This window comes from Pundamilia nyererei, unplaced genomic scaffold (genome assembly GCF_000239375.1).
Source record: "Pundamilia nyererei isolate P.nyererei 1_Seehausen unplaced genomic scaffold, PunNye1.0 scaffold00107, whole genome shotgun sequence".
NCBI lineage: Eukaryota > Metazoa > Chordata > Actinopteri > Cichliformes > Cichlidae > Pundamilia > Pundamilia nyererei.
Genome location: NW_005187508.1, coordinates 870,367 through 881,986, shown reverse-complemented (window position 1 = coordinate 881,986; position 11,620 = coordinate 870,367). Strand labels below are relative to the sequence as shown.

General features: G+C 41.4%; 1 protein-coding gene across 1 annotated transcript in view; it reads left to right on the top strand.

The window, feature by feature from the left end:
• Positions 1-11,326, top strand: part of fam184b (family with sequence similarity 184 member B) — a gene marked incomplete at its 3' end in the record, with an annotated part of 28,334 nt that extends 17,008 nt beyond the window's left edge. The window contains exons 12-17 of the mRNA XM_013912909.1: positions 34-164; positions 299-414; positions 4,042-4,398; positions 4,538-4,652; positions 8,392-8,499; positions 11,198-11,326. Coding sequence (XP_013768363.1) covers positions 34-164; positions 299-414; positions 4,042-4,398; positions 4,538-4,652; positions 8,392-8,499; positions 11,198-11,326 — 956 coding nt within the window. The remainder of the gene's footprint in view (positions 1-33; positions 165-298; positions 415-4,041; positions 4,399-4,537; positions 4,653-8,391; positions 8,500-11,197) is intronic.
• Between the last annotated feature and the right edge of the window lie 294 nt (positions 11,327-11,620).

Sequence of the window (11,620 nt, the reverse complement as noted above, 5' to 3'; positions counted from 1 at the left end):
TGTGTGTGTGTGTGTGTGTGTGTGTGTGTGCAGATAAGCAGCGAGCAGAGCTGACCCAGCAGCACACGGAGTGGAGCAGACAGATGACCCAGAGACACATGCAGCAGATAGAAGACCTACAGGCTCAACTACAGGCGCACACACAAATGATGGCTCTGCAACAGGTAAATCACCCACACCGTGTGCGCACAAACACACACCTCTTGGCCTCAATACCTGTGATTCATTGCCTGTAACTCCAGCAAGTCAACTTCTGTTGTCTACTACTTTATTCGTGTGTGTGTGTGTGTGTGTGAAGGATTTGAAGCAGCAGAACCAGTATCAGGTGTTTGAGCGGCAGCTGGACGAGAGTCGCTGCGCCATGCTGGAGCTGCAGAGAGAAAACGCAGCACTGAAGAAGCAGTTAAAGGAAAGGTAGGGACGGTAACACTGAGTCCATCAGTCAAGGCGAAAGCCATCGATTTTACAGAGAAACGATGAATGTTTGGCATTCACAAAAATACTTTCCACCTAATTTCTTGTCAGTTTAAATAGTTTGATGGAATTGTTTTGCAACTGGGACCAAAGTGACAACTAAATGAATTTGCAGTGAATGGCACCCTGGAAGCAGCAACGTAAAATAAGAAATCATGAATGACTTAGCTTAGCGAACCAAGCAAAAACATGGCAGCTAAAGTAAATCGAATGTGTTAATTGTGCCAGAATCAGACATGGACCCAAATGCAGATTAAATCAAATCAAAATCAAATCAATTTATTTATATAGCACTTTTCACAGGATAAAAACCACAAAGTGCTTCACAGTAATATAAAACAGAAATACATAAAATACATTAATAATAAAACACACAGCACAAATCTAATTAAAAGCCAATCTAAATAAAAGAGTCTTAAGCTGCTTTTTAAAAGAATAAATACAATCAAGGCAACGTAATGATGGAGGGAGAGCATTCCACAACCTGGGGGCCACCGCTCTAAAAGATCTATCACCTCTAGACTTAAAACGAGTTCATAAAAAACTGAGCAAATGGAACAAAAATCAAACAAACTTTATTTTAAAAAGCTGATTACTGTGTTAACAAGCAGGTAGGAACTGAAGGTGAACGGATACCAAAACACAACAGACAAGACACACACAAACCCACACACAGAGAGCTGACTGAGGATGAGACTGCGGTTCGATCCAGACACGGAGCTAATGAGGGCGGGCAGACAGTAACAAAGGAGGGCAAAAAAGAAAGGAAAACATGAAAAATGAAGCAAAACTGCAACAAATTGCTTGAGCAAACTAATGTTCAAAGTAAAAGAGAAAACAACTAAAAGACATGAAGACTAAAACCAAACATGATGACAGAGACAGGGGAGGAAGATAACACCAAGAGCGAACAAACTGGTGAGCTTGTATATTTTTAACTGCACTAGCTGTTCCCAGCTTCTCACAGTCTCTATGTTAAGCCAGCCAAAGCTCCTCCCTGGAGCTTCGCGTTTACCCGTCATCTCATCCAAGTTTGGAGGAAGTTTGCTAAACTTTTCCTTGGAGCTCTGAACACAGACCAGGATGTTGGAAATGAAGTCCCACACCCGAACCCAAACCTGTGACAGCTGCAGAGGAAGAGGACGAAGGAAACAGAATAAAGTCAAAATCCCCCCAAAAAACCCAAAAACCCACCAGTCTTACAAATGTTTCTAAACACTCAAGTCACATGACCACAGCAAATTGAGACCCAAAAGGTCTTGGTGCTGCATTTGGACTTGGAAAAAGTAAAAAATATTTGTTACTATAAATAGTAACAAAAGAGTTCAATAATAACATTAGTCATGTGATAGTGTAACAATAATATTCATCTTCTGTAAGCATCGTGAGCTACATTGTTTAACACTTCATTCCACTGTGGACGAAACATCTCCCACAAGTATCTCCTGTGTGGCTACCACAAGAAGCACAGCAGACTTTTATCTTATAACATGTTTTTTCATGCACCACACTGATTTAATAAGCAGCTGAAGCAGCCTCACGTGTGTCAAAACAACAGGGTGACATTAATATTTGCTGAAACACTTCATTAGCGTCACAGCTCGCTATCGTCAGTGATCCCAGTTTTTAATTTTTTTTCGCTTGTTTGCGGATTTCTCCAAAACACGTGGTGATCATAATTATTTATCATAATTATTGAGAGTCTGGTGTAACATGTAGCTTTCCTGTGACATTCTTTCACAATATATCTTAGAAAAAACTAGGATGTAGCTGTTGCTGTGGAAAGAGGTGATTGCTTCCAAACTTCGATACAGTTCAGACAGCGTTGCCTCGAATGTTTCATTGTTTGTTTCGCAAGGCCTCACTTTCCCATTCACCACAATGAAGTTGAGGGGTGAAAAGCAGGAAGGCCCCTACAGTAAAACAGAGAAAAACCCCAAATTAGACGACAACCTGTGAGCAAGCACTTGGCGACAGTGGGAAAGAAAAACTCCCCTTTAACAGGAAGAAATCTCCAGCAGAACCAGAGTCATGCTCAGGGAGGGGCAGCCATCTGCCATGACATCCAGCACATGATCTAGAAGAGCGGTGTCAAACCCATTTTAGTTTGTTGGCCGCATACAGCTGGTATAATCTTAAGCGGGCTGGTCCATTAAAAAAATGTTGCCCAAGGAAGACCTCCAAATCTTTTCCCCTTTCCTTTAGTGTAAATGCATTTTAAATACATTCACATTTAATGAGCCATCCTTTTATGAAAGTGATGATGAAAAGCCTGGGATGTCTCAAGAAAAATGAGTGCAATTTAAACAGCACCTCTGAGTTTTTCCACATTATTAAAGAAATCTGTCAGCCCTGCTCCGTCGGCTTAACCACTTTCTAAGACATAAATTTGAGAAATGAACCGGCAGCTCATCACTCAGACTTTGTCCTGTCGTTTAACAAACAGAACGTTACAGTTATTAAAAAAAGAGAAGTCCCTCTTTCAGACTCTGACCAGTACATATCTTAAGGGTTGTCCACACAGGAAACGTTTCACTCTTCACACATCGCTTTGTAGCTGATGCTTGGTTGCCTACGTAACTCTCTAATGTATCTACTACTCTGTCATACGTTAATCAAAGATTTTGAGAAAGGTTTATCTCAGGACCCGCCCAGTTTGCATCACCAGTTATTTCGTTCATTATTCCTGCAGTTGCTGAACGTCACAGACTTTCTGTGGTCTCGGATTGTCGCTGGTAACTTCCTGTGTGGATATCCCTTTACTTCAGTCCTCTTCTTATTCTTCTCCTCCTTTCAGCTGATCCCTTTTGGGGTTGCCGCGGTTGATCATCTGTCTCCATCTCACTGTATCCCTAGCATCCTCGTCTGTGACACTGACCCTTCGCTCATCCACAAATCTTATCTGAGCTCTTCCTCCTGTTCACAGCTCCGTCTTCAGCATCCTTTGTCCAAAATATTCTCTATCCCTCCTCTGCACAAACCATCTCAGCTTTGTCTCTTTTACTGTGTCTCCATACTGTCCCTCTGATATAGACAGAAAAGACAAATTGACACCTTTGGTCTGGATAAACCTGAGAATTTGGTGTTCAGGGCACGTTGTATGCACCCTCACCTCTCGGGTAAATACTTTGACACTGACATCACAACCATGAGTATCCACTGATACCAATCTGATGCTGTCTTTTTCCTCGCTCCAACAGCTAAGCTGTGAATAATACATTTGTCTGGACACACTTCATAGCTCCAGATATCAGTTGTGAAGCTAAGCTTGGCAAAACTATCTAAGCAACATCTGTTACTGGAGACACATCTGTCTTTACAGCACATCATTCAAAGTTTAGTTAGCTGATGCAAATGGATTATATTAGACTATAGTTATGCAGTTATTTGGCTGGTAGACAACATTACTGAAAATGTACTGTAGTATATGGCAAAATAGTGCAGAGGTATTGTGTACGTCTTCTTTTTGTGTCGATTTTTAGCAACCAGCAAACACCTCTTATTTTGTATTAAAGATGCCACATGTGCCATTGTTTCCACTTTTTTCCTCTGCTGTGTCCTTCTTAGCTCAGTGCAAAAGAATTCAGAGGCCGAAGAGAAAGAAGAGGAAAGCGCAGAAATAAGGAAGAACAGGGACGCCCAGCTGGAGGAAGAAGCACAACGTCTGAAGGAGGAGGTGGAGAAGCTGAGAGTGGAAATGGAGAAACTCGAGGAGTCGCAGAAGCACTGGGACGAGAGAAAAGAGGACGACATCAAAGAGGAGGAGCTGGACGAGGAAAAGAGAAAGGAGCGGGAGGAGGAGAAGAGGCGAGAGGAGGTGGAGGAGATCAGGAGGGAGCACAAGCGGGAGATGCAGAGTTTGGTGTCCGAATACAGCAACGCGCAGAGTCACCTGCAGGCGCGAATCGTGGCCTTGGAGAACGAGTGAGTAGAGGAGAGACCCGAGGAGATAAGACACCCGGAGGGCTGGAGGGGTCGGGGGTGTGTGTGTGCATGTATGGGGGTGAAAAGCTGTGCAGGTATGTGAGAAAGGTGTGTGTTTCTGTATATGATTTAACTGCAGGCTGCGAGAGCGGGAGGAACGCTGCAGGCGGAGGGAGCCTCGATGTGACGACCTGCAGCTGGGGAGACTCCAGGAGAGGCTGACGGAGAGAGACCAGCTCATCAAGCGATTAGTGGTGAGAGCACACGCAAAAACCATCACATTAACGCAAAAACTATGACTTTTTTAACCCTCAAAGATCCAAAAATGACCGAGTGGGGTGGTTTATTTAACCACCTGTTATTTAAACAGAAGCACTTTTTTTTTTTGAATAGTTCAACTTGTTTTTTTTATCTACTTATATTTATCTGTGGCAGATATTATAAGTATAGTTTTCTATGGTTAGCATCAGGGCTTCTGCAGCAGTGCATCCCTGTACTCTGGATATGTTAGGCATGCTTCACTGCAAAAATACTTATAGATAGATTTTACTTGGACAACATCAGACACTTCTTAATGTAAAACAGTGAGTATACCTGATACAGTCCCACATGATATGTTGTTGATTTCAGCACAGTCTGACTGTTCCAACTAACCCTGACAAGAACTGTTAAAAAGTATATGAATCCATTCATCAAAAAACTTCATATCTAAAATTTCCGCCCATCGTGCCTGTCTTTAGGGCTGTATTCCCTAATTGCATCGAGATAGTCAGATTTAGTTTAGGTTTTTTGGTTTTTGAGCTTTCGTTATTGACGATATGAGCATAGATATTACAGAAGATCAAACAACAACAACAGTAGGAGAAAAAGGATGTTAAAGAACATAATACAGACAGATTTTTCATGCCTTGGATTTGTTAAAGTTGTCAATAAAGGGTTGTGATATCCCAAAGAATAAGTCCCAATTTTCCCTTTTCCAGCTGTAAGTGGTTAGTTACATCTCTCAGCAGGGTTAGCTGGGTCGGTGGTTTGTTTTGCTTTCAATTCAACAGAAAAAGTCTTTGTATCAGCAGCAAGAGCACAAACTGAACCAATATATACCGATTATTTCACAATTCTAAGGTTGCCACCCTAAACCCAAATGGTGCCAGAAAAAACAGGTGACATCAGACAAAAAAATGAAGTATCTGTGATCAGTTTTGGTGGTTTGTTGCAAAAGAATGGGAATGAGTTTGCATACATCTGAAAATATCCGATTTGGGATGATCAAACACATTCAGTTTTTTCAGACATGTAGAGGAACACGCTGTGCAGTGTCACACCTAGAATCAGAGCTTTCATTATGAAATCACATAAGTAAAACTCTGCTTTATTTTGTACCTTTTTATTTTCATTTACCACAATATTTAGTAATTTAACCGCTTTTACAGTAAAAAGAATTTTCTTTCCTGTATGAGAGACCTCAGAGAATATAAAAAACATTTTTTGCGCAATTTTGGGGTTTGTCCTTCTAACCTAAATGTGATAGTTAGTGTTGGAAAATTACAAACATTTCACCCATAATGCTTAACAACATACATCTAATTTATTTACTGGTTTGTAAAAAACTACACACAACTTTCCGTTGCTCTTGCCATGCCAATGGGCCAATTTGTGTTAGAAATAAAATAATATTTTGATTTTGATTTGATTTTATTGATTAGCATTCAAATTCAAATCTCAGTGAATATGAAAAGTTTCAGGAGAAGTAGAAGTCGACAAACCCACGAAACATCACAACAGTAGTTTAAATAAAGGAGAAAAAAAGGGGCAAAAGGAACCAAATAACAAAAAGATGCTACAAAAAATAATAAAAAATAAATCCAAGACAGAAGACTAAAGCTCTACTGGTTTTCAAAAGAATCCAAAAATACTACAAAGAGAGCAGAAACTAAACCAAGCACAAACAGGAAATGGTAACCTGTCAGGATCACAGCAGAGAAACACGGGCTGGAAATAGACAGACTGAAATACAACCGGGAGAAGGCGAGGACTGCGAAACGGAGAACTAAATGACTGATTAAGCACATGTAAAACCAATAAGAGTGAAGAAGAAAATCACAGTGGAGCGAAGAAGACAGAGACAGGAAGTAAAACTAACAGAGACACAGTGTGACTCGCAAAAGGAAAAAAGTAAAAGAGTCTGATGTTTATTATTTATTCATCATCTGTGCCATAGAACTCCATTGTTGCACTTGCAGACACACACACACACGCACACACACAGTCTTGCCAAAATTACTCACTACTGTAGCAAATATGTATAAATACTCGGCTGAAAATAGTCCTCATTAATTACCCTATTTACTCCTGTTTGAATAATGATTGCTGAAAACTACAGTGCCCATTAGTTTTAGGAAATGAGTCAGTCTTTTAAACAATAAGACTTTATAATTGTGGCCTTTTTTTTAAATAGTGCTGACTGCCACAGCTGGCCTGTCAAAGTTGGCTAGTTGAGGCTTTTTAATGGATTTGCTAACAAAATGAATCTTTAAATGTTTGTATTGTCTCTTTAGATGAGAGACAGATGCAGCTAAAAGAAGTATGTGTGTAAACTTTTCCCCCCCAAAGCAATACAGCTAATATAGCTAAGTATTAATACACTATATGGACAAATATATTGGACCACCCCTGTGTTTTCGGCCCCATTGCCACCGAGGCGTAAAAGCCACCAATGCTCTGCTGACTGAATAACTGCAGCGCTCCAAACTTGCTCTGTCATTAAAATCGGCACAAACATTGTGCGCCAGGAGCTTCTTGATATGGGCTTCCATGGCCAAGCTCCACCTGTAAGTGTAATGTATAGGTGGTGATGTACAGTACTTTTATCTTATCTTACTGATCCGCTGATGGGCTTTTCTTCATCTTTGGGAACACCACAATGGAAAAAAATATAAGCAAGTTTTCTGGAGGTTAAAGATAAGATTTGCTTAGATGAGCCTGTGCCCTACAACCTGCCCATGTGCATTACTACTTTTCTTTCATAATTTTCTTTTTGGTTAAAAAGGTAATCATTGCATTGATCAATCATTGATTTTGGACGCACTACAGTAGTGCTTTAGTTACTGCACTAAAACCTGATGACACCCTTGCAGAATCTGCGCTGAGGTTTGGCCCGAGCACCAAGGACTTCATAGCTTCCATGACCTTCCATTTTTCTTTAGCAGAGGACTTGAACAAAATGAGCAAAGGTCCACGTGTTTGATAACTTGATTAACTGGCTACAGTAAAAGTATAACCAACATAAAAGATGTGTTAAAAAAGTTACATGAACACTTAAATTAACTTACATCTTGCCCGTTGTCTGATATACACCACTGCATGGGTCAGCATTAAAACACGCGGTGTAGCACAGACTCACTGCAGTGATTCCTCTTGACGTATCTTTAGCATAATGTTGCCTTGTATTGATTTCTTAGCAGTTGCTTTGTTTTCCTCTGGAGACTGAGGTGGTCCAAGGTCCCATCTGACTGCAGCATCCCTGGTTTGATTTCCTTCAAAGTGTTTAGTTGCTAAAACTCACTCTCTAAAGAAAAAAATATACCAAAAAAATAATCTTTTAAACACAGACAGACTGATTATAGCAGCTGCTCTGATCCAAACTCTAACAGTAGCAAGCTAAAAATCAAAATCACACAGTGTGTTGAGACTGGGAGTTAAAAATCTGGCTGCATAAATGAGCATTTTTCCCAAACCATAAATATTTAAATGACTCAGACTAAACCCAGTGGAACAGTGCCTTCATTAATCATCAGCGGTCATGTGTGCGTAGGAGAAAACTACATTTTTCAGTGTCCTCTGACTGAGTGCTGCATCTACCATCTGTGTGACGTGAGGCAGCTTAGCAAACATTTACACCCTCCAGACACAACTCAAACCCTACAACAAGAACAACAACAGCAACAATTGTGAATAAGGCCAGTGAAAGTCCTTCCTCGTCCTCCTTGCCTCCAGGAAGAGAGGCATCAGCTGCAGCTCTACCCTCCTGTTGCCGGGGACAACAGTAGCCTCGGGCTCCGTGACAGCAAGTCCCGCCCCGGGAGCATCACGCCAACCACGATGGTGAGTTTGTGTGTTCGGCTCACGCGCGTGAGAGTGAGCCTCCATCCAACCAGAAGGGCTCGCTGGGCCGAAGCCGGCTTCGGTTTCTGGGGCACGAAACAGTGAAACGCAGAAGTTCGCCCACTCACCACGTCACCAATGTGCCTGCCCTCCCTGCAATAACTCCATCATCACTCGGCTTTTACTAACATTGCATTTGGCAACTAAAGACGCAGATGTGTGAAAGATGTGGGAACTTATATTATGCAGCTCTTTTTTTTTTTTTTTTTAGTTTGACCTGTTATCAGCTGACGTGCAAACATGATGAAATCGATTTTGAGGCGTTCGCGTCTTTAATCAAAGCTTCTCAGGAGTGTGACTAATAAATCGAGGCTGCTGTAAAGTGCAGGATTCTGTGTGCCTTCACTTGCACTTGTTTGGTGTCAGTCGTGGATTTGTGCTTACCGACCATCTGGCGTGGTACATTTAAAAATGCTGACACGCATCATCACCTGCAGCCTGTCGACAGGCTCCTATGATGGCTGCGGGCCACCAACTTTTGTATTTATGTCCATGCATTTGTTACTGAGAAGTTTCAGTAAAACTACACTTATTTCGGGATGTGTCTTCTTCTCCTGTAACGCCTAAACACTGAACACTTCAGACTCTGCTGTTTCGTTTTCATATAAATCATAAAGGACATAAAACATTTTCCTTAACTGCCGATTTAATCAAACTTACTACTTAAAGATAAAATGTGCATTTAGCTGGGGACTATTTTCAGAGTATGATTTAATACATGTGTAGTATTTACAGGACAGAATATGTGGCTGAAAATGAACTAAGGTGGCCTTCATAATAACTGAACACGTGTGGCTTTACTCATTTCACTCATTTCACTAAATTGACTAGTGGGCACTTGCTTTGCAACATAAACTTACCAACATAACACTAACATAAACTAATTTTAAGAGTGGTCTTGTGTAGTAGTTCTCCAGGTTTTCTGAAGGTCTCTTAGTCTTTCTTTGAACATTTGCAGCTTTTTTTCATTTTCATTTTTCAGTCCAATGTACCCGAGTTTTCACGCTCAGATGGATGTTTGTTTTTCTTTGTTTGTTGTTTGTTCAAATGGCATTGGATGAACCAGTGTCCTGACTACACAAAGAACTCATTTTTAAATTTAGGAGACTTTTGCAAAAACATTTATTCAATTTCTTTATTTGAGTCTATGAAAACTACCAAAGATACCACAGTAAGCCAAAAGCCTATATCTCAGTAAACCCATCTACAGCAGACGAACATCATCTGAAAGTTATATCTTTAAGAAATAGGAAAAAAATCCAGCAAAGACTTGATACAGCACCTGAAAGATGCTCCTGGCCCTTCAGTAGATCCGTCTATGTTTCACTGAATCCTCATCACAAGTGGTCCCAGTTGAAGGGTGGCTGTCAAGAAGCCATTCTTAAGGAAGGGAAATAGGTTGAAAAGGCTGAGTTATGCCAAATTAAATAAGAAATGGACTGAAAATCAGTGGCAACATATCTCATATAAATAATTACTCCAAATTTAAACATTTTGCTTCAAACGTTTGTCAGTATGTATGCATGAGGTCAGGAGAGAGGCACAACAGTGAGTCTCTACAGACATCTAGAAAACATGATGGAGGGTCTGTCATAGTTGGCCGGTGGTTTTGGAGAGCTTGTCAAAATTGATTATGAATGCAAAAAAGTGCCGTGAGATTTTGATCCACCATCTGGAAAGAATCAGACTGGCAACAGTTTCATTTTTCATCATGACAGAGAATGAAGGAAAAGGCAGCCAACATCCAAAGAAGAGCTTTGAATGTCCTAAACTATTCTTGAGGACCACTTAAAGGAATAACAAGAACGCTTGTCTAATAGAGTTCAGCTGTGTTGAAGAATAAAGGTGGTCAAACCAAATATTGACTTTCAAGCTTGTTAGACTTCTGCAACCTGTTATCTCTATTCTTGTTTGCACATTTCTATAAATCAATGCACCTATTTCCCATTTTTCTTGCAAAAAATAAAGAAATGAAGGGCCACTCACGACATTTACACAACATTGTACATTTTTTTTAATATAGGTTGGTTGTCTAAACAGCCAAATTCAAGCCAGAAGCTCAAGCTTCAGACTGCTCTAAATTCTCAGTTTTGCTTTTTTCTCCTCTTGGATCTGCGAGGCATCTCTGGCTGTGAGCACAGACATCTTGGCCACCTGCTGTTTGGATCTTTTGCTTTTGAGTAGCAGCCAATCAGAAGAAAGTTGGCTGACCTTAAAGAGAGAGGAGCTTCAACAGCTTGTTTCAGACAGAAGATGAACCAAGGCTCTGCACCAACATCCAGTAAAAGCTAAATATAAGCACTGTTTTGAACTGTCAGTCATGCAAAGCTGTCCAAGAATAAAATATGTGGGCCTGGATGTGAGAGCGAAGCCTCCTTTAAACAGATATGTGCTTGTAAATATGCAGAATTTGCAAGTAGGAGATTTTCTAGCTTACAGGCCACTTGTAGTCTGAGTGCAACTAACCAATCATTTGTTTGAGCAACAAAAGAGAGACTGACTTTACCCCATTAGTCATAAATCACAACCAGTGGGTCCAGATTTCTGCTGGTTATACTGAGCGCTCTGAAAAACTGGTCCTTTTTTTAAAAAACTCTAACCTATGTGTCAATTTTTATTTATTTATTTTTTTCCACAGAGGAAACGTGCCGAGTCGCCTCCTCGTGTCACCAGCATCTCCACGGCCGGCACTTACAGCAGGAGCATCTTTGTGCCCCACTCCTCCTCCTCCTCCTCGTCTTCCTCCTCCCCCTCCGTCCATCAGCACTCCTCCTCAACCCTCCCCCACCAGTCCTCCTCCCACCCTCAAACCTCGCCCCACTACTCCACCTCCTCTCTCCCACACAAACACACGTCCCTCCCCCTCACCCAGCATTCCTCGCCCTCCCTCTCTCGCTCCGCCAGAACCCGGACCTCCTGCATCCCACCGACGCCGGCGCCGACGGCACCTCTCCCCGTCTGCCCCTCGCCTCAGACGGGCATCCGATACGTGTCCCCCTCCTGCCTGGACCCACACGTACACCTGCAGGCCCACTCAATCAGGTATGAATGTTTTGATTCA